Below are 23,091 nucleotides of genomic sequence, written 5' to 3' on the forward strand. Positions count from 1 at the left end.
ATGCTTTTATCCGTCTAAAGCAGTTCTGACAGGCCTCCTGCCCTCTGGTAAACTTACCTCAGAATCTTCATCAGAAGCACACAACATTGTCCAGCCAGCTTCTTTATCACTTCCTGTCCCCCACGGGTCTAAAAGGGAGACGTGAGGTTCGGCCTAACCCCCTGGCGTAAGGCGAGACTCAGGAAATAACCTGAAGTATTTCTCATTTCCTAGCTGCCGTCAGCCAATCCAGTGGCCTAGCTGCCAAATTTGTCATCCACTGTCACATCCCTCAGTGGGGCTCTGACAAATGTGAAGAACAGCTTGAAGAGACCATCAAAAACTGCTTGTCGGCGGCGGAGGACAAGAAGCTAAAATCTGTTGCGTTCCCACCTTTCCCCAGCGGCAGGTAAGATGCAGTGCTCCAGGTGGGAGGGGTTCTCATGAGCTTCTCCTTACAGCCTTTCCCCTGGGAGCCAGCGGGCCCACCACTTGTACACATCTGACCTGGGCATTCCAGAAGACATGCCCAAGTGCTGCCAGGACAGCCAAGTATGCTAACTAGGTGATACAGCAAGAAGCCCAGTTTCCATTCTTCACATAGAGAAGCAGGCCCATGGGTTTTTAGGGGGGCAGATCTCGTGGCTGAGGCCAGCTGCCTGCCTCCTCCATGTCAAAGCCCAGTGGAAAGGCAGCTTTAAGGGACCGGTGGGAGGCCCAGAACAGAGGCAAGGTGGTATATTATTTTTTGAGAGCCTGCCATGTTCAGAGGGTCTCTGAGTGGCACAGATGGTCTGAGCTCAACTGCTAATCTAAGGGTTGGTGGTTTGAACTCACCCTGCCATGACAAGGAAGAATGGGCTAGTGATCTGCTTCCATAGCAATTACCACCAAGAAAACCCTATGAAGCAGTTCTACTCTATAACACAGTTGGAGCTGGAATCAACTTGATGGCAATGGGTTTGGGGTTTTTTATCCCTCCATGTTCCAAGCCCGAGTTTCCACCAACTGTCTATGTCTAGAACACACAATCAGAAAACACCAGACTCTCAGGCCTGGCTACTCAAAGTGTGGTCCGTGGACCAACAGCAGAGACATTACCTGACAGCTTGTTAGAAATGCAGTCTCAGGCCCTCCCAGACTTCCTAAATCAGAATCCCCAGGTGATTCCTCCAGGAAAGCCAGGCAGTTGAAGATATGTACAGGGCTTTGACAGACACTCAAAGGGAAGTACAGGCAGTCCCCAGATTATTAAAGAGTTCTGTTCCTAGATCTGTCTTTAAGTCGAATTTGTATGTAAGTTGGAATAGTTAGGCATGGTTTGTATCTAAAATCAGTAAAACGTCTTAGTATACAGTATACCTTTCTATGCATAAAAAACATTAAAGAAACACTTCCAGATACACTAAAACATCTTTAACATAATAATACAGTAATAATAATATTTTTGGTGTACGTTGCAAAGTAGTGCCTGTTTGTTATTACGAACCATTGTATGTACCTCATATTTTTAATATGATAAGCTTAACGGGAGTTGGCTCGTAACTTCGGATCGTATGTGAAGTCAGATGTTCAAAACCCGGAGACTGCCTGTAGAAGACTCTCTCTGAGGGCTTGCTGGAAAGGGGGTGGCGGCGGGGGGGGAGGGGAATGACGGTTTTAATTGTCGCAGATCCCAACTGGGCTTGAGAGCAGTATTTCAGGTAAATAACGACGACATCTGTTCTCATTCACAGCATTTCTGCTCCCCTCACACTCATAGCCAAAGCAATTTATTGCTTTAATTTTGAGCACCCTCTTATCCCGAGATGCCCCTCAGTAACAGATGTAATTTATACTTAAAGATGCTCTGCTTGTAGCCCAGTCATGAGAAGGCTATGAAGGGAAAAATGAGACCCAGGTCCCTGCTGTGATCATATCTCAACCTAAGCAAGAAGCCCTGCGTCTCCACAGCCGGGGCCCAGAGGCACCGAGGGCCAAATTCTTTGCATAGCTGGGACCATGTGCTGTGAAGTCCGGCTCCCAACACTGGATACTGCTTGCCAGTGAGAAGATTTCGTATTGGCCAGGCCCATCCTGAACCCACCCCAGAGAGGTTGGTGGATGATCCCAAAGGACTACTTATGGTTGTGTCCCTGGAGGCCAGCGCCCTGGCCCAGTGGGTCCTGTCCTGGCAACCAGGTGCTTGGGTCCTTAGTTGGCCTGCACCAGCCCGGCCCAGCCCTGAGTCTCTGCCACTGAGATTACGTTGGTATGTGCCCAGAGGTTAGTGAGAGAAACACTAGGACATGAAAAACAGTTGCAAAGACAGCTTTGGTGCATATGTACTTACCCTTCAATTATGATCTGACTAGCATATCGACTCGACGGCACTGGGTTCTGGGTGGAGCATGTAAACCAGTTTATATGTATTTGCTTTCTTAAAACCAACAACAAACCCGTTGCCGTCCAGTGGATTCGGACTCATAGGACAGAGCAGAACCGCCCGATAGGGTTTCCAAGGGGCGGCTGGTGGATTCGAACTGCAGACGTTTTGGTTAGCAGCTGAACGGTATTTTCAATGCTGAATTACTAGCGTTTTTAAGGGCGAACTAGACTTGAGTTCAGCGACAGACTCAAGAACCAGGGATGGATGGCCTTGGCTGAAATCACTGTGTCTCCGAGTCACTGTAGACACCTCTAAAGTGGGGAAAAGTCTGTCCCCTCAGGCTGTCACTGTGACTAGGGGTCATGCATGCTCACCATGAGATATCTCACAATAAAAACAAGGGCCCGGCGTCAAAATAACAAAGGGGGCATTGCCCCTCCAGGCTGAGGGGAGAGTTGTCCCCATGGGTCCCAGGGATGAATATGGCGTCGGCTTTCTCTCCCTGTGCACAGGAACTGCTTCCCCAAACAGACGGCGGCCCAGGTCACCCTCAAGGCCATCTCGGCCCACTTCGACGACTCCAGCGCGTCCTCGCTGAAGAACGTTTACTTCCTGCTCTTCGACAGCGAGAGCATCGGCATCTACGTGCAGGAGATGGCCAAGCTGGACACCAAGTAGCCGCGGGCCGGCGCGCCCACAGGAACCGGAAGCGGCTGGGCTCAGTGCCGGCAGCGGGTTGGTTTCTCACGAGCAGAGCGGAGGGTGACGCCGGGGAGGGAGTGAGGCGGCCCGCTGCCGCGCCACGGCGCCTCCGCCTTCTATATTCTGGTAAAAAAGCGCCTTGGTGTGTTATTAGCCAGGTCTCCAGGAGGGTTTTCTTTCCCTGTGTTTTTTTCCTGTTGTTTTAGAACTTTTTTTAAAAAAAAAACAGACCTCATTTTAGATTTATAGCACTGACTTTTACACAAACACAAATCCTTTCAAAATTCCTAAAATCTTCTGCCCCCCCCCCCCCTTTTTTTCCCACGGGAAGCGACTTGGGCTTTGTTGTCTGTGTTCCGTGATGGAGGGAATTTGGAAAGACACTTCACTGGTGCTTTTCTGTTTCAGTGTCCCCACCCCGACTCCCAATAATACTGTAACTACTCCTAAAAAGGTTTTGCTTCAGGCTGTTTTTGTTTTGTTCTGTTTTTTAAAGAAAATGAAAGAAAAAACAAAAAAAGATCCAATGTCTTTCTTACAATATATTATTTTATTGCAAGATTTTCCTCAGTTCGGAAAATTATGTCCCCCTGGGTGGCTCCTTCTAGAATGTGATAAGCAAATGGACAAGGCCTGTCACTAGTGGGCTGACTCCCACCATGCTAGGCCCCATGTCAGATAGCACCATAATGGCCTGTTTCTCGTGAACAGCCAGGGAGGGTGAGCCTTGGTAGTGGGTGTCCATGGGCCCTGGATGAAGCTCCCATCAACACTGCGTCTGCTACTTGCCTGGGTGGGGCAATCATCCCTCAGGCACTGAGGCAACAAGATGGAATGGATCCTGGACCGGCAGGCTGAGAATCCCTGCAGCTGGTGTGCCAAAACTCTGGCCAAGTACCGGAGTGGCCACAATCAAAAGTAGGCAGGAATGAGCAGCACCAGGAGGGACAGGGCCTGAATTTACTTAGATGAACTCATCAACTCCTTCTGATACAGAGATTTAACCTGTGTGGTCCAAAATGGGGCCCTCCCTTTTGGGAATCCTCTCCCAAATATAACAGTACCAGTTGCTGTCAAGTGGATTCTGACTCACATGTGTCAGAGTCCAACTGTGCTCTGTAGGGTTTCCAATGCCTGATTTTTCAGATGTAGACTGCCAGGCCTTTCTTCTGAGATACCTCTGGTTGGACTTGAACCACTAACCTTTTGGTTAGCAGCTAAGCATTTCACCATTTGTGCTCCCAGAGACTCCATCTCAAATACAGGAGTCATTTATATACCTTAAGATAGGCAGTGGCTGGCATTATTTCTAAGTAGCTGAGCCTCCAGATAAGTGACATTGGAGTTGGCCAAGAAACCAGAAGCACAAAACTGCAAAGGTTCCTGCCAGCCCCCTAGCATTCAGCTAGAGTATTGTCACTCACAAGTGGGCTCATGTCTGCAGCCTGGTGATGCAGGGGTCACCTGCTGAACACTCCTCCGCTCCCTGCTACTCAGATCACAACCACCAAAGGATCACTTTAGCTCGGCTGCCTTTCCTTAAACACCTCTAGTGGCTGGCAGGCTGGGCTCTCAACCTGTTACCTTAAAAACTCACTCTTTGTTAGGATGGATTAACCAGAAATCCAGGAAGGAACTTTTGCCTAACTCTTTCTTCTTAAATGTAACCTATGGCATATAATCAGGATATAAAAATGAGAATATAGAAGGTTTCATTAAGAGTAAAGACTGTAGGGACTATGTTAGAGGCAGTTTAAAATCGAGCTTCTTATTCAAGATTTAGAAGTAATAATAATGAATCAACACAATTTCAGCAGCAAGCCTGAATCCTGGCTCTGATGCTCACTAGCTGTGAGCCTTGGACATGTCATCCTCTCTGAGTCTTGGTTTCCTCGTCCGTCCAGTGAGGCCAAGCCAGTGTTACTAGGCATTTTGTGAGGCTTCAGAGAGGAATACCTGAGAAAGCCTGAGGTAAATTGTAAATCTTTTTATCAGCCCTAGTTGTATCATTTCTGGTTCCCAGGGGTAGCTCAGTATGTAATTTGCTGAATTGGATTCTGAGAGAAAGAAGCGATAACATTTATTGAGTATTATGTGTCAGGCTCCTATCTGAATGTTAACAGCTTCCTAAACTAAGTTTCACAAGGGCAGGAACCATGTATGTGGCACAGTGACTGGCATACACCAAGTGCTTAATAAATTTTTTTGAGTCAGTTAATGAATAGGAAATGTTCAGGAAATACCAAATTAAAAAATAATTAGGCTCCTATTAATAACTACCCATTTCACTTGGGTGGTGCAAGAGTTATGAGCCCCCACGCTCTGATGTGAGAGAGGTGTGGGTGCAAGCTGACTCTGCACCCCAGGCCCCCTGCCTTAGCTTATCTCACTCTGCAGGCTGTCCTTCCTGCCCTTACCAAGGGGATGATGGCTCTCTCCTTTCCCTACTCTGAGAGCTTGAATGCCAGCCTTCCTCCCTCCAATACACACACCCAAGAGGAGCCTGGGGTAGAGGTGGCTGACTGTGCCCTCCCCACAACAACGTGAGCCACTCAGTCAGCACAGATTCCAGCAGACCTTTCAAACCCAGAAAGAATTCTCTTGGGGGTGTCTCTGTTTAATTCCCCTCTGTCTCTCCCAGTTTTTTAAGTTGCTTTTACACAAGTTGTGTTCCCAGGCAGTACATTGTTGGCATCGGACTCCAGAAAAAAAGCTCGGCTTTTTGGCACTTGTTAGACTGGTGTCGTCTGTCCAGCAGTCTGTTCACCCATCCATTGTGAACCTCAGCCCCTCGCCCAGCTTCCCCATCAGGGTGGAGACTGCTTCATGGTTTTCCAGCTCGTGGAGACGAACAGGTCCCGACTCTTGAGCAGTTGAACCATGAGCCAACCCACGTAGAAGCCACTGATCTGGCCCACGCCATCATTTCTCCCCATGGACAGGAGGAATGTCAGTGCACCTGTGGAGAGGAAAGACATGGGCACAAACAAAAATTGTGCTTGGCATTTACAGGCCTACAATTCCCAGAGCACAAAACCCTCCTGGGGCCTTCAGTTTCAGGGCAAGGGACTGTGTAAGACTCTCAGGAAGGTCGGTAAGTCTCTGACTTATTCTTAAAGAACTCGAGCAGGGTGTTTCTGTCACCAACTCTGAGAGTTTGTTCTAGTGGTGAGTCATCTTAAAGTCCAGAAAGGCTTCGCCACACTAAAGCACGTGGGCTTCCCTTACCAGGCTTGTAGGCCTTGAGGGGCCTCTGTTTCATGGAGTTGATGATGTTGGTCGTGACAATGTTGGCATGGAGGCCAGCGTGATAGGCCATCTTGGGCTCCTTCACGTCAGCACAGTCACCGATGGCGTAGACATTGCTGTAGCCTTCCACCTGGAGGTACTCGTTAACTTGAAGGGCACCATTGCTGGCGAGTCTGCTCTCTGCCAGGCAAAACAAACACCAGAGCCGAGAGCCTCAGCCACCATTTTAAGAGGCCACCACAGCCAGGTGAGGATGAGCTCTAGACGCTGGCCAAGTCACCCTCCAAAGGTGCACCCTCAAGAGGCAACTGCCCTCCCAATTAACTCCTGCCTGCAGTCCCTATCTCAGAACTCTTCCAGCAAAGCAGGGTTACTGATTCCAGTGTGGAACTCGTCAAAACAAACAAACAAAAAAAGCCCATTGCCATCGAGTCAATTCCAACTCATGGCGACTGTATAGGACAGAGTAGAACTGCCCCATAGGGTTTCCAGGCAGCAGCTGGTGGATTTGAACTGCTGACCTTTTGGTTAGCAGCCGAGCTCTTAACAACTATGCCACCAGGGCTTCTTTCATGTTCTTTTAAGTCTGTCTTTTTTTAAGGTACTTAAAAGAACATACCTTTCAAAACACATAATTAGGACAGTTGGGTATTAAATTTTGGGGTCTCTGTCCATTATAAACCCTCAATCCCACTCCCTCCCCCCCCCCCCCAAAGCTGGGACTAGCTTCCGTCCTCTGGGATTAGATAATTACTTCCTGCCAGCCACAAGGCAGGAGCCCCTTGTTGGGAAAGGACACTCAGGTAATGGGGACCTGGGGACACAAAGCAACCACAGGGCCTAAGAAGGAGCCACTGAGCCTCCAGCTCACACATCGAGGCTCCAAAGCACATCAGCCCACTTGCCAAGGGGAGGATTATCCAATAGGCAAGGTAAGCACAGTGCTTACCTTGCTTACTAGATCATTTGTAGTGAACAATTTCATATTTTTTTTATTATATCAAAGATTCTGCTTTGAGGTATGGCTCTCTCCCAACCCTTCCTACAAAATCAAACCTCTTTTCAAATTTACAGTCTCTGACAGAGACAGATGACCCAGTCAGCAAGGTAAGCACGGTGCACTACAAATTAGTAAGTAAGCACAAGTAAGCCTGTGCTTACCTTGCTGACTGGATCATCCACCACTGCTGACCTGCCCCTACCTCCAACTGGCTAAATAGTTAAATACTGAGCTTAAAGAGCATGAGGCCATACTATTGGCCCCACTCCCCGGACAGTCGTTCCAAGCTCAAGTGGTCAAATGCTTGGATTGGGGTTTGGGGAGAGCAGCATACCTGATCAGGTCAACAGACATGCCCGGGAATTATCTCTACACCCAAAAAAACAAATTTTTTTTTTTTTTTCTGTGTAAGCAAGAAAACAAAGGGAACTTTCTCATCTCTCTGAAACATGTTCCCATCTCTGACCACTAGGGGGCAGGCCAGAATTTTGGAAGATTCTGGTCACTTGGGTCACCTTTCCACAGCTGAGGAAACCATAGCAAGAGTGGACCCTAACCTGAATTTAAAGTCTAATGCTGGCGTTCAGAAATATCAAATGAGCTGTTGGGATGAAAGGGCAAAAGGCAGGGCGGTGGTGATTCCCGGAGTGAGGACTAGAGGCAGGGCCTTCTCCCCTCAGACTGAAGAGTCAGCCTGGGGAAGGGGCCATCGTTTGGCCTCCTGCTTACCAAATGCACTGCAGTAGGCGGAGCTGTTGACCTTGATCCCGTTGCAGGGGATCACCAGGTTGGTGGCCACCTCCGTGCCTTTGTCTGTCTGCACTTTTATGTACTCTCGATACTCGTTGACAGGCAGTTCTTCCAGGTTGCTCACTCGCTCGCCTGTCACGTGGGCAGGGGAGTTCCGTGACTAGGAGGCAGGCAGAGGGTGGGCAATGCACCAAGGCCAGGCCCACATCAAGACTGCACCTGGGGAAGGCTAGACCCCCCTGGCCCAACTGGGGACATTACTCCATTCCCATCTTCCCACCACACCCTGCCCCCCAGTCCACTGTCCTGTCCCGAGAAGCACATGCCGCACATCTGGGCCCAAGGGATCCAACTGGATGAAAGTTCTAAGAAGACTTTGGGGAAGTGAGTTTCCCAAGAAGTTCTGGGAAAAGCTATTCGACACAAGACCTCAAATGCACCTCTCTGAATGTCTGCTATACCATCCTAACTAGGCAGGACAAGAGCTCCAAGAACACCAACGACGAAGGTCAAAACAAGAAAAGTCAGAGAAGCCAGCTTATGACACCAGCTGCCTGAAAGTAAAGGCGGTAACATTATTGCGCAACCAGGTGCCAAACACTTCAACCCCTGCCCTGTTAAAAATGAGGAGGCTCAGGCCCAGTGTGGTGAAGTGTGGGTTACCTCAGGGGATTAGAGCCCCCACTCTAAAATGCTGGGTGGTTCTCTTTCCTCTTACTCTGGACAAATGCCACATTCCTCACCATCCTCAAAATACAAACCATTAAAACTATTCCCTCTACCACAGAGACATCATAATTCAGGTCAAATCCTTTAGATAAATTTTTTAAACCACTCAAGAAATAAGCATCCTACCATCTACTGCACTGCACACAAATTGATAGCCAGGACATTGCTGCCAGACTTTGATGCTTGTTACGGATTGAATTGTGTCCCCCAAAAATATGTATCAAGGTCCTGGCCCCTGTACCTGTGGATATGACGCTGCTTGGAAATAAGGGTTTTCTTTGGTTATGTTAATGGTATCATGCCCAAGTAGTGTGGGTCCTAAACCTAATCACTTCTGAGTTATAAAAAGAGCAGAATAGACACAGAGGCACAAACTGGGGAAGAAAGCTGCCAAGGGAGGATGCTTCTACAAGTAAAGGAACGCCAAAGATTGTGAGCAGACACCAGAAAACAGGAAAGAGGCTCACAGAAGGAACTGACATGACCGAGACCCTGGTTTAGACTTTTAGCCTCTAGAACTGTAAGAAAATTAATTTCTCTTCTTTAAAGCCACCCACTTGTGGTATCTTTTGTTACGGAGCACTAGGTAACTAAGACAATGCTCAGGAGGGTTTCTGAGCTGCTTCGTGTTTGACCCCAGGATACAGTAGAAAACCAAGTTCCCAGGGTTGACCACAACCACCCTCAAGCTGAAAAGCAGGGACCAACCTGTGGAGCCAAATCTCAGCAGGCCAGGGAGAGGGGCAGGGAGGGAGACAAAGTGGCACCTACTCAGCAGCAGCTGCACGCCTTTCCGGAGAAGGATCTCCTTCACTTCCTGCCGGACACAAGGCAGGAGCTCTTTGTCAGCAAGGGCTACTTGGGAGTGAATGAGAGTGACCTGCGACAAAACACGCACAAGAACGCAGGAGGAGTCACTGGGATTTGTGTAGAGGCTTCAAAACACATCAGCCCACCTCCCCTGCCCCACCTCCAGTTTACAGATGAGGAAACTGAGGCCCCAGAGAAGAAACTTGCCCAAGGCTGGAGCCAATTAGCGGTGAGTCCACATCTCCCAATGCCTAGTCTCTACCCTGCTGCACCAGGGCCAAGACCACCAAAGCCCCAATGCTCTACAATCCACATCTCACCTGTGGCCACTTGGAAAATGATTTTCAAGCATCCTTGGGCACTTATAATTACACAATTTATATATGAGCCATCAACATTCTAAATACAATTCAGGCTGACGTTTAACAGTAAGACTGATCCTAAAATTAGCACATCCAGACACGGCTCTACGGGCTGGCTGGGTCAGCACTGGGAAGTGGCAGGCAGCCTGGATTAACATGCAAAGCTTAGCTCCGGAAGCAGCCTGCCTGGATTGAAATCCCATCTCTGATACTCGGAAACTCCCAAAGCCTCTGTTAAATCACTGTAAAATGGGGAGCACAGTCCCACTCACAGGAACTTTGTAATGACAAAACATGTAGAAAACACGTAACTCAGGTGACATTAACTTCTCATTAAAGGTTCGCTACTATTGATCTGAGGAGCCCTGATGGGGCAGTGCTTAAGTACACAGCTACTAACCAAAAGGCTGGTGGGTCAAACCCACCAGCTGCCTCACAGAAGAAAGATGTGGCAGTCTGCTTCCATGAAGATTTACAGCCTTGGAAACCCTGTGGGGCTATCCTACTCTGTCCTGTAGGATCGCTGTGAGTCAGAACCAACTCGACAGCAACGAGTTTCATTTGGGTTTACTACTGATCTTATTAGTCTTTAATTATAAGCATATAGAAAGTATACTGAGTTACTTGAAATTATAGACTAGTCTTTAAGCCTGTAAATCAAAACGAATAAACTTTATCAATCACTCATAATAATTTCCAACTGTCAGAAAATAGTCACATAATTAAATTAGCCCCCATTGGTTTTACTTTTCAAAACCAACCTGCCTTTCCCTAGAGGAAAAGAACCACCCACAGACTCCAAGAAGCCCTCAGAAGCTGGGTTGGCATCAACTGCAAACTCTTGCCTAAAAAAACACCTGTTGCTGTCGAGTCGATTCCAACTCACAGCAACCCTATGGAACAGAGTAGAACTGCCCCACAGGGTTTCCGAGGCTGTAAATCCTTACAGAAGCAGACTGCCACAGCTTTCTCCATGGAGTGTCTGGTGGGTTTGAATGGCCGACCTTTCAGTTAGCAGCTGAGCACTTTAACCACTGCGCCACCAGGGCTTCTTAGCTCCTCCCTAGAGGCTCCATAGTTACTGATCATCACTCAGCCCTCAGCCAGTCCTTACCACCACCATGCCAGGATTTTCTCCTGCCCTCCAGGGGTGCCAGGCAGGTCCTCTAACCCTCGAGCATTAGAAGGGAACAGGACAGGCCCATGGCACCCTCATGGGCAGGAGGCAGTGCCACCAGTCCTTCCCCAGCATGGGCACTCAAGGGGCCGACTGCAGGCTCTCCCCACTCTCACGGGGTGGGGACCATGCTGTGGCTCCAGAGCAAGGACTACAGCCTGAGGCTAATGAAGAGAAAGACCAAAGGCCACAGCCTGCCCCAGAAAAATAACCAACTGATGTCCTCTTTGTCCAAGCTGGTGGTCAGCAACAAGAGGTAATCAGATACTATGTTTCTACAACGTCGTGTATTACAGAGTAAAACTGCCCCACTGGGTTTTTCCTGGCTGAAATGCCCTGGTGGCACAATATTTAAGCACTCAGCTGCTGATTGAAAGATCGGTGGTTGGAACCCACCTAGCAGCTCCACAGGAGAAAGACATGGCAATCTACTCCCGTAAAGATTACCACCTAGAAAACCCTACGGGCAGTCCTACTCTGTCACACGGGGTTGCCCAAAGTCACCTCAAAGGTACCTGACAACTACAGTCTTTATGAAAGCAGACTGCCAGGCTTTTCTCCCACAGCACTGCTAGGTGGGTTCGAACCACCAACCTTTTGGTTAGTATTCATGGGTTAATCATTTGCACCACTGAGGGACTTCACTAAGGTAGACAGGGAATTATAAGCGTGTCACTGTTCTTTATGCCTGACTGCCTCTGGGTATCTCCCCGAATTTTACCCACCTGCTGGAGCACAGAGGGCAGGACCTTTCACTGAACTAGGCCACACCCAGAACAGCTTGGTTCTCTGAGTGAACTTCAGATGCAGGGAGGTCCTGGGTCTCCCAGAAAAATTCCCTGTGGAATCACTTCGGGGGATTCCCCAGTGCAGAGAGAAAGCACAGGTGGGAAAAAAAACACTCCACATTGTCTCAGTGGGCCTCCTGCCTCCTAAGCCCTGAGCAAGCTCCTGAGGTTCGTTAGAAAGTGAAGATAAGGAAGAAAGAAGTCAGTCGTTTAGAGTTCAAGGCCAAGGCCAGAAGCCCTACCTCTTTCTCAGGATACTCTGTTTTAATCTCTGCTGCCATCTCTACTCCCGCTGAGCCTCCTCCCACCACCACGATGACCTGTGAGCTCTGGACCTGGGTAAGGAAAAGGAAATGTCAAACACACCCACAAACCCACCCACTGCTCCGTGGGTCAGCCTGGGGCATGGGTTCCTTGGCCAAAGAAGAGCAGAGAAAACACAACTCCCTTTCCAAACATGGGGTCCCAATTTGAGTGCTTCCTCAGGGCCAAGCATCTGTGGGACATCTCCCCTGAATCTTCCCACTCAATCCTCACAATAGCCCCCCATGTGGCAGGTGTTATTACTAGCCCACCTTACAGATGAGCACAACCCAGGTCTGAATCAAAAGCCAGGTCCCAAACCTCCACACTAACATCTGCTCATCGCTGCATGAGAGGCTCCCCAGGCCTCTCAGAAGCTTTGCAGAGAGACTTGGCCTCCGCCCCTTAACAGCACTCACCCTGAGATCTTTCTCTGGGTATCCATTACTCGCCTGTTAAATGGTGACGGCAGACCCTGCCCCAGCCACCTCTCAGGACTGTTGGAAACCTGACTGGAGATCACAGATACCAGCCTGCTCTCAAAACACAAGCCCTGCTCTAACAGGGAGCAGCGTGCAAGTGAAAAGCCGCAGGAGAGATGACTCTGGGACCGGGACAGCCTATCAGCAATGTAAATGGATCTGGGGACTCATTTCCAGGCTCTGTGAGTTGGAACCAACTTGATGGCAATGGGTTTGGTTTGGTTTTTTTGGATGACAGGTCCAAAGGTCCTTTTGCAGGAAGACTCCTCATTACTGCCCCCGGTGTCAGCACAGCCACCTGCCTCTCCCAGCTCTTCCACTCTCCCAGGAGGCCCACCTCCTCTGTCCCCACCCCTGGTCAGCTGGCAGCTCACCTGCCTCACTATGTCCTCATAGGCCTGGATGGCAGCCTGTTGGCTGGAAACCTGGTTAAACTTGCCAGGAAAGGGCCCAGTGCTGCCTGTGGCCAGGATGAGATGTGAGAAGGGCAGTGCCTATAAGGACAAAAGAGGAAAGGTGAGGGCAGGACAGGGCAAGGAAGGCCTGGGTGTCTGCTCCCGAACCAGCCCCCCACCATCCAAGGAGCACCAGGTGGAAGCGGCTGCTTTGGGCATACTGAGGCAGCTCTGAGTTTGCGGGGAGCAAAACTACCGCACTGGTTAGGCCAAGGGACACCACAAGAACCCGGGAACTCCCTAAGGGAACGGATCATAGCTCCTGCCTGGGAGGGCTCCTGAGCAACCAGAGCCATCCCACACGGAAACAGGGAGGATGAGCGCCTCACAGCCAGAGGCAGGGAGGCAGGAAACTGGACCTACTCAGCCCCCACATCCCCTGGAGGCCTGAGAGGCATTTGCAGACCCCCCTGTTCTGGCCCAAGGCTCTGAGAGGCATGCCAGAAACCACAGGACAGGAGCCTCTCAGGAATCTTTTCAGCCAGGAGACTCTCTGGCCCGAAAATTAAATTCATGGAGGATGGATTCACGCTAACTTGTATACTCATTAAGGGTAGGAATTATCTCCTTTTTTTCAATTCCTCTTAGCTCGGAATGCAGAGTCAGGGGCTGGGCCTGGAATGGACCCTCAGTGGGATGTGTGAGTTGGTGTTAGCTCACTAATAAAGCTCCAGTCAGTACAAGCAGGTTATGCCAGGCCCAGTGCCATACACAGCATCCCTCAGTGGTGCAAATGGTTTTTACTCAGTGTCTAACCTAAAGGTTGGTGGTTTGAATCCACTCAGCAGTGGCGTGGAAGAATGGCCTGGCAATCTGCTGCCATAAAGATCACAGCCAAGAAAACCCAATGGAGCTACAGCTCTACTCTGTAACACACAGTGTTGTCCTGAGTTGGAATCAACTCAACAGCAATGGGTTTGGTGCCATACACTGGGAGTGATGAATACAAACATGTATGAAGAGAAATCTCTGCCGCCATCAACCTCCAGTCCAGGGGATATGAGATCACGCAGGTTTGGCCATAAGTCTAACCATTGATTCTAGACAGTGAGGAGGCCCTCCCTGGGCTAGCCAGGCCTGCTGCTGGTTCAGAACACTGGCTTTTAGAGCCTGAGCTCTGAGGTGAAACTGCCTGGGTTTGAATCCTGGCTTAGTCTCTTGCCAGCTATGGGATCTTGGGCAAGCTGTTTAACCTCTCAGTAAAATGAGGGTACACACCTACCTCACAGTCACCATGAACACTAAATGAAATGTATGTAGAGGTTTAGAACAGTGCGCGGCACACAGGAAAGGCTCACGAAATATCTGCCACCATATTCTTGTGGCTGCTGTGGTTAGGTCTCTGTTTAAGGAGAATCTGCTATCTGCCCAGGCCCGGGCTTGGGCTCAGAGGTCACAGATGGCTCTCTCTCTCTCCTGGACAACAAGCAGCATGTCCTCTAGAAGCCCTGAGGCCAGCCAGGGAACGGGACAGCCTCCCACAGTGCTCACCTCACCGCCTTGCAGCTGCACCGTCTGATTCTTCAGGTCTATCCCGACCACCACGCCCTGTCGGAAGTTGTCCTTGAAGGTCACTGAGTAGGAAATGAATGTCTTTTTGGCAAACCCTGGGAGATGGATACAGAAAAGGTCACAGTGCAGATCAGGGGCTGCTCAGGGGAAGCCAGAACCTTTCCTGTGTTGTATATTAATGGGTGCGCCCATGGCCAATCAGCTGCCCCGCCCCCTGCCCCCTAAAGTGCCAGCCTGGGCCTGGAGCCCTCAGAGAAACTCAAGTTTACCTCTGGGGCCTTTTTTTGGTGGCTTCTTAAAGATTCTCCGGAATTTGTCTAATGGTGGAATTTTATTGGAGAAAACTATTCCTAGCCCCTGAAATCACACCCTATGGGCCAGGGCAAGACCACTCTCACAAAGAAAGGCCCAGAAAGGGAAAACATTACCACTCTCCACGGAGGCCCGGAGGGCTGCCACGTTGTGGTGGAAGGAGTCTTTCATGTCCACAAGCGTGAAAGGGACGTTCATTGCTTGGAGCTGACTGGCGGCCGCCATCCCGCCGAAGCCCCCACCCACGATCACCACGTGCATTGATCCCACATCCACTGAGACCTGGGACCCCATCTCGAACCAGGGACTGCTAGGAAAGTAGGGGAAACCACATCAGAGTCAGCAGGGGGCAGAGAGGGCTGGGAGGGAAGGGGTGGACCCCAAACGAGAAAGGCTTCAAATGCCAAGGCTTGGCCTTTCTAAATTACATAATCATTTTTTAATGAAATTTCTATTTTGTAAAATCTGAATTACATTCAGAAGGAACGAGAGATCCTGTTTCCACACTACCTAGTCCCCCTCTCCAGAGGCAGCCGCTGTTACCAATTTCTTATGAATCCTTCCAGAAATGTTCTGTGCTCAATCCTGATAATTTTTTGTACACATTAAACAAACTGTTCTGCACTTTTGTTTACTTAATATACTTCATCAAAGGCTTTTAAAGAGGGACTAACATTGATTCAACAATGTACGTTTACAGAGTTTCCACTCTCTGACATGCTCTATGCTCCGGATCCTGCAGTCAGAAAGACAGACAGGCAGATATGGTCCCTCCCCTGACAAAAGCAGAGCTCGCAAACTCAGAAGGCCGGGTTGTGATGGTTAGTTTTGTGCGTCAACCTGGCTAGGCTATATTGTTGTTGTGTGCCATCAAGTCAATTCTGACTCCAAGCAGCCCTATGGGACAGAGGACAACAGCCCCATAGGGTTTCCTAGGCTGTAAGCTCTATGGGGGAGCCCTGGTGGCATAGAGTTTAAGAGCTCTAGAGCTCAGGCTGCTAACCAAAAGGTTGGTGGTTCAAATCCACCAGCTGCTCCTTGGAAATCCTATAGGGCAGTTCTACTCTGTCATACAGGGTCACTATGAGTCGAAATCGACTCGATGGCACACAACAATAACAACAATCTTTTTGAGAGCAGATAGCCAGGTCTTGTCTCCTTCGGAGCTGCTGGTGGATTCAAACCACCCACCTTCCGGTTAGCAGCCGAGCACTTAACTGTTGTGCCGCCAGGGCTTCTTGGCTAGGCTATGGTACCCAATTACTTAATCTAGCTCTAATCTAGGTATTACTGTGACGGTACTCTGTAGGTATGTCTAAACTAACATCTACAATTGGTTGACTCTAAGTAAAGGAGACTACCCTCCACAATGTAGGTGGGCCTTATCCAATCAGTTGAAGGCCTTAAGAGCAAAAACTGGGGTTTCCTGGAGAAATCCTGCCTCAAGACTGCAGCATTAACTTCGGCTGAGTTTCCAGTCTGCTGCCTGCGTGCAGATTTTGGACTTGCCAGCCCCTTCAATCGAATGAGGCAATACCTTAAAATAAATCTCTTTTTAAGTGTGTGTGTGTATCCTGTTGCCTCTGTTTTGCTGGAGAACCCAACAGGTGGGTAATATAAACGTGGGGCAGCTGGGCAGGTGTACAATCACAAGAACTGGCGCCACACATGTGGGGAACTAAAGCATGGATGCCCCAATCCAAAGGAACTAAAACAGATTCTTCAAGCACTGAGCTAGCCAAACCCTGCCTCAGACGCTGCCCAGCCCTCAAGTCACCAGCGTGAGCCCAGGTCTAAGGAGATCAACTAGCAGATTATTACCATCACCCTGCAAAAGAGGACGCAGAGCAACTCAAGGTGGTGGCAGTGGCAGACAGCAGGGGCTGCAGGGAGGTCACCACTACATTCCTGGAACAGCACATGTACACCTGGGATGGGGTGAGGCACTGCGGGGGGCGGGGGCACCCCCAGGAGATAAGCAGCAGGAAGAAACATCTGCTAGGGGAAGAAACGGTGCTAGTTATGAGCAGGAAGGCATGTCTGCTGGTCAGAGAGAGGGCGGGGAGAGGCAAGGCTCAGAGCAGACTCCAGGGTGAGAGGTGGGAGCAAGGTCCTGCTCCACCCCAGGGCTGGGGCGCAGTCATCTGAGGGGAGTCTGCAGAGGGTAGAGGGACAGCTCAAGGCACCCCAAGCTCTCCATCATCCGGGCACTGGGACAGCCTGATCAGTTCCCAGCAAACTAAGAACACGCCTTGGTTGCGTTCCTACAGAGAAAAACTTCAAGGACCCTTGGCCCCGAGCGGAGCCGGAGAACACGAGGCTGAGGAAAGCGCTGTGCTGGGTCTCTGACACGACACGGAACCACTGAGCAGACGTAAGTGTGCAAGGCAGCCTGAACTTAGGGGCCGGGTCCCCTGCTGTATCCCAATCTTCCAAGGGGCTGGCCTGGGCTGCGACCAGGGGCCTGGTTTCTAGCCCAGCATAGCCCCGGAGGACATTAGGGTGGGGCTGCAGGAGGCAGAGGGCGCTCAGGTGCAGAGGGGTCGCCCTGCTGGCTGAGGAGCCATCTTGACTGCAGGTGAGATCCTGAAAGCGTTGGCGGTTGTTGGGGGACGGGCTCAGGGTAACTGGCCTGTTGGGGAAGGCTAGCTAGGGGTTGTGCCAGGCCCCAAGGACAGGCAGGAGTGAACCAGCAGCTGGGAGAGCCCCTAAGGAAAGAAAGCAGTAAGAGAGGCCCAAGCAGCAGCTGTGGGCTTCAGTGAAGGGGTGAGGTCACATGGGGGACAGAAGGGAGTATCATGAAAGGAGGAAGTGGACTCTGAGGTCAGGTTTGAAGGACAGACAGGAAGCAGCCAAAGGGCTCCATGGGGAGCACGTTCCAGCCGACCAGCACGGGGTGGGGGCGGGGGTAGCGTCCGGCTAGTACAGAGGCCATCCTCCTTGCATCGCCTGTGTAGCCACCAATGCACTGAGGCTTGTGCATATCACCCATTTTACAGATGAAGAAACTGAGCCCTCAGCAAGGCTGGGAATGACAAATGCCCTGGCAAGCAGTGCCACCTTCACTGTCCCAGGCCTTCAAAAGTGTTGTCCAGAGCTGATCCCCTGAGCATTTGCCAGGCTGAACCTACCAACTGGGCCACAAGGACTATCTCCTGGGGCAAGGACCCAGGAAGGCCCAGAGGCCTGGCCAGAGGTCAGGAGAGCAGACACCAGGGACTGAGCAGGGCCTGGGAACGTGGGAGGTGATGAGGCTGGCTGTGGGAGGGAGGCATTTCGCCTGCCCCCTTCAGCACAACCCTTTCAAGCTGGCAGCAGCAAGGGAGTCAGAAAAATACCCAGAGAGCCCCACTGGTTGGGTACAGGCCCTGAGAGGGGTCTACACAGCTCGAGATGAGGGTTCTACTGTGGGTCAGGTCACACTAAACTGCTGAGGGAAGCTTGAAAATGAAATGAGCTGGGGTCAGGGGTCTTCTCAGCAGACAGAACAGCTTAGGCCAGAGGCCCAGTGGCAAGAAGGAAAGGCTGGGAAAAATGTGGGGAAGGGTGGCGGGGAGGACAGGAGGAAAGGTGAGAGAGGCCAGCAGACATCACCCCAGGGCAGAGTCTGGGCCTACACACTGGCCAGCTCTGAAGATCAGGTGGGCATACCAGCCCTTTCCTGGGAAGAGAGAAAGTCCAGAGATCCCAAGACAGGGCTTGATGGGCAGTGGGTTGGCTCAGCCCCCCAGAATCATGACCTGGCTTCCCCAAAGGGCAAAGTCTTCCCTCACCCAACTAGGAGCACCCCTTAATGAAGGCAGACACATGTTGGGTCTGAGGTCTGAGGGCTGAGGGCATAGCCAGGCCCATGTGGGGACCGTAGAGGCAGAGCCAGGGGAGGGGAGGTGGCTTTACATCCAAGCTGCCTGAGGCCTCTCCGTGGAATCTGCTCTTCTCTCTCCTCTACTGACCTATGACACCCTTAGGCAGGGTGTGGGGAAGCCAGCAATTCCCCAGCCAAAGTCCATTTTCCTCCTCAGCAGCTTCCCTTGCCCAACACTCAGGCATGTCGTCTCTCCCTCAGCTGTGTGGGGCAGCTCTCCAATGCCATTCTCGCCCAGTCCCAAGGACAGGTGGACTCCCTTCTGCTTGGCCAGACTCCCAAATTGTATGCTTAAGCCATGGACCTGCACTCCTGGCCACATACCCTGTAGATGCTTAAAAAGTATGTATGGCCTGAAGAAATAGATGGTGCCAGTACCGTTACTGAACTTTTTGATCAAAAATTCTATAGAAGAAGCTTTAATCAAAAGAGGAGAATACATGGAACAGATTTTCAATTCTCATGGAATCCAGACTTTCTAGAGCCATTGAAGCTGGATGAATCCCTGAAATTACTGCTCAGAGATAATCTTTAGCCCTGAAACCATAAACGAAAAATATCTCCTGAAGCCTTCCTTCAACTGAACAACACTCTAGCTTAACTAGCAAAGAATGTCTGCCATGAGCCTGGTGCTCTTTAAAAATCTACTATATGGGATCAAATTCTGAACAGCAACTCAAAAGGTTAGAGAGGAAGCTTAGAAGGAAGTGAATTTATGTCAATAAGGGAGAAACAAATTAGAAAAGGAAGGTGCGAATGGCTGCACAATTTGAAGAATGTAATCAATGTCACTATATTGTACACATAGAAATTGTTGAATTGATGTATGCTTTGCTGTGTATATTTTCAACAACAATTTTAAAAAATGTGTCTGTGGAATGGAATTATATGTGAACACATAGCAGCGCTGGGCAAACAACCTCAACGTCCATCCATAGGAGACAATAGGATAAAATGATACACCCATACAATGAAATATTCTGTAGCCATTAATTTATAAAGGATGGGTGGTTTTCTTTTTTACCCTTTTGGATGATTTTTTTTTTTTTTTTACATGAAAAGTTTATCTATGAAAAAGGCAGGCATCGGAGTAGCATGAAGAGTCTAATTCCACTTAGAGTCAGTCAGACACAAGGACCTAGCCACGTACACACATCATGTAACCATTACAATAGCTAGCATACATTGGGCCCATCTCTTCACATTTAATAGGTGCGGGCTTTTCTCCCCATTTGGAAAGCAGTTCAGTACCTTGTCCGAGTTCATTCCTCAACAGTCTAACTTGACCTGCACTCTGAACCAAAATGCTAACAGGGGTTACCAAGTGACATTTTTATTTTATTCTTTGAGCTTTTTTGTACTGTTTAATTTTTTTTAATGAGTATGTGACATTTTTGCAGAAATAGTACAGCTTTAAAAACAAGGAAAGCAGGCTAGAAGGACCCTGGTGGTCATGGCTCCCAGACCTTCTGTTGGCCCACGACAGGAACCATTCCCGAAGCCAACTCTTCAGACATGGATTGGACTGGACAATGGGTTGGAGAGGGATGCTGATGAGGAGTGAGCTTCTTGGATCAGGTGGGCACTTGAGACTATGCTGGCATCTCCTGCCTGGAGGGGAGATGGGAGGGTAGAGGGGGTTAGAAGCTGGCGAAATGGATACGAAAAGAGAGAGTGGAGGGAGAGAGCGGGCTGTCTCATAGAGGGAGAGTAAACTGGAAGTATGTAGCAAGGTGTATATGGGTTTTTGTGTGAGAGACTGATTTGATTTGTGAACTTTCACTTAAAGCACAATAAAAATTAAAAAAAGAGGAAAGCCTCATACCATCTGATTTTTTTTAATTTAGATATAATTCACAAGTCATGAAATTCACGATTTCATAGTATACAATGGAGTGGTTTTTCTGTGTTTATTGTGCTTTAAGTGAAAGTTTACAAATCAAGTCAGTCTCTCATACAAAAATTCATATACACCTTGCTATATACTCCTAGTTGCTCTCCCCCTAATGAGACAGCACACTCCTTCCCTCCACTCCCTATCTTCATGTCCATTTGGCCAGGTTCTGACCCTCTCTGCCCTCTCATCTCCTCTCCAGACAGGACCTGCCCACATAGTCTCATGTGTCTACTTGATCCAAGAAGCTCACTCTTCACCAGTATCACTTTCTATCCCATAGTCCAGTCCAATCCCTGTCTGAAGAGTTGGCTTTGGGAATGGTTCCTGTCTTGGGCTAACAGAAGGTCTGGGGACCATGACCTCTGGGGTCCTTCTAGTCTCAGTTAGACCATTAAGTCTGATCTTTTTACGAGAGTTTGAGGTCTGCATCCCACTGCTCTCTTGCTCCCTCAAGGGCTCTCTGTTGTGTTCCCTGTCAGGGCAGTCATCAGTTGTATGGAGTGGTTTTTAGTATATTCACCAGGTTTTGCGACAATCACCACCATCTAATTCTAAACATTTTCATCACCCCAAAAGGAAACTCCATTAGTAGTTACCCTCTGTTCCCCCATCCCTCCAACTCCTAGAAACCACTAATCTACTTTCTGTCTCTATGGATTTGCCTATTCTGGACATTCCTGTAAATAAAACCATACACGATATGGCCTTTGTGTCTGACTTAGTATTTCACTTAGCATAATATTTTCAAGGCTCGTCCATGTTGTAGCATGTCTCAGTACTTCACTTCTTTTTATGGCTTAATAACATTCCACTGTATGGGTGGACCACATTCTGGACATCTGGGTATATATTCCTAGGAGTGAAATTGCTGGGTCATAAACTGTATGTTTAACTTTTTAAGAAACTGCCAAATCCACCAACTGATTTTCAACTGAACATCCAAACCAAGGGAGGAGGCACAGAGAATCTCAACTGTTATCTTCTGCATCTAGATTCAGGAAAGTCAGCTGAAAAGGGGCCTCACTGTCCAGCAACTCTGAGGTAATTTTAACTTTGCTCGATGCTCCCCCCTCCAAACACCACCAACACACACACACACAATCTGGTTTGCACTGTAACTTGCTCAGCAAATCCTGTTTTCTCTGCCAAGGACTCTGAGTCTGAACCCAGGGGGATCCTTCCCAAAGTCACAACAAGTGGAATGAGATTACAAAGGCTCTGCTCTAACAGCACAGACCAAGGGCCTTTAAGAATCTGCCGAAAAATGAGCGAGTTAAATTTATGCCAAAGCTGTTGAGAGGCCATGCCTCAGAAGACACAGGGAAAGAAGTATGTGGGCTCTGATCAAAACAAGGACATCACCCCAGCTCACCCTACTGCGTCACAGATATCACAAATACCACACACAGCTTTTAAATCGTCGCTGCTTGCTGCCGAGCGTGAATTTCAACACTGGCTCTTTGGACGCTGCTTCCAGAGTGGCCATCCGGATGAGGGTGCCGCTAGAAGCACCATGAGCCTCCCCTTTCCACCCGGGGGACGGAAAGGGACGGGTGGCCTCCCTCAGTGGACACCAGGGACCAGCCCCCTAGGAAACGCACCCAACGTAACCCCGAAAGACCAATTTCTGCTAGGACTCAGCGCCTGAAAAGGGGCGTCTCCCCGCTGCCCCTCTCCTCCCGGCCAGAGCCGGTCTTACTCGGGAAGGCTGAGTAGGGATTCCGGAGGGCGGGCGGGGAGGGCTGGAGCTTTAACTCGGAGCAGCTTCCGAGTGAGGCAGGGAAGGAAAAACTCGGACCGCGTCTGCGCTCCGCAGGGAGCAAGCCTCCGGGTTCGTTCTGGGGGTGAGTGGGTGGTGCTGGTCTGAGCCCTGCGTCCCAGGAGACCTCGCTCCCAGAGCCACACGCCCCCGCGCCGACTCCCCGACGCTGTCTATCGCTTTTGTCAAGCTCTGCTCCCCTCCCCCACGCCCCTGTTCGGGTCCCGGGCCCGGCTCTGAGCCCGCTGGGGTCCCTGGAGCCCTCCCTGCCCAGCGCGGCCTCACCCTCCGGCTGCTCCCTCGCCGCGCCCGCGAGCTGCACTCCCGCCGCGGTTTCCGGGCGAGCGCCGGCGGCTCGAAGCCCCCTCCGGGGCGTGACTCAGCGCACCGCCCCCCGCGGGCCTCGGGGGAACTGCAGCCTGGCGGGCGCTCCAGGGCCGGCCTGTGGAAAGTAACCTTGACCTTGACCTTGACCGCGAGCGAACTGCCTCGAACTTCAAACCAAATGACAGCGCCCTTCGCCCCAACACTCCCTGAGCTCAGAAACGCCTTCCTGCCTGACTTTCCGGGAGACACCCTTAGGGCTGCAGGA

At 50.1% G+C, this 23,091-nt stretch overlaps 2 protein-coding genes across 6 annotated transcripts in view; one reads left to right on the forward strand and one right to left on the reverse strand.

Moving 5' to 3' along the window:
- LOC100669940 (core histone macro-H2A.2) overlaps positions 1-3,550 on the forward strand; it is a 71,949-nt gene extending 68,399 nt beyond the window's left edge. The window contains exons 8-9 of the mRNA XM_003409042.4: positions 214-388; positions 2,860-3,550. Of these exons, the coding sequence (XP_003409090.1) occupies positions 214-388; positions 2,860-3,025 (341 nt within the window). The 3' untranslated portion in view covers positions 3,026-3,550. The remainder of the gene's footprint in view (positions 1-213; positions 389-2,859) is intronic.
- Positions 3,551-5,714: 2,164 nt separating this feature from the next.
- Positions 5,715-22,839, reverse strand: AIFM2 (apoptosis inducing factor mitochondria associated 2). 5 transcript variants are annotated; one of them, XM_064269657.1, is made up of 10 exons: positions 22,785-22,831; positions 20,310-20,454; positions 15,095-15,288; positions 14,646-14,761; positions 13,074-13,193; positions 12,157-12,249; positions 9,486-9,657; positions 8,028-8,180; positions 6,278-6,478; positions 5,715-6,008 (listed from the first exon to the last, which is right to left on the reverse strand). In XM_064269657.1, exons 3-10 carry the CDS (start codon positions 15,270-15,272, stop codon positions 5,857-5,859), a joined length of 1,185 nt encoding a protein of 394 aa, XP_064125727.1. In that variant the 5' UTR covers positions 15,273-15,288; positions 20,310-20,454; positions 22,785-22,831; the 3' UTR covers positions 5,715-5,856. The 5 variants fall into 5 exon arrangements, with proteins under 5 accessions (XP_064125727.1, XP_010587498.1, XP_023402795.1 ...); XM_010589196.3 differs by lacking the exon at positions 20,310-20,454 and having other exon boundaries at positions 15,095-15,285; positions 22,785-22,839; XM_023547027.1 differs by lacking the exon at positions 20,310-20,454 and having other exon boundaries at positions 22,785-22,833.
- Between the last annotated feature and the right edge of the window lie 252 nt (positions 22,840-23,091).

The sequence above is a fragment of the Loxodonta africana genome, chromosome 16 (genome assembly GCF_030014295.1).
Source record: "Loxodonta africana isolate mLoxAfr1 chromosome 16, mLoxAfr1.hap2, whole genome shotgun sequence".
NCBI classification, from domain to species: domain Eukaryota; kingdom Metazoa; phylum Chordata; class Mammalia; order Proboscidea; family Elephantidae; genus Loxodonta; species Loxodonta africana.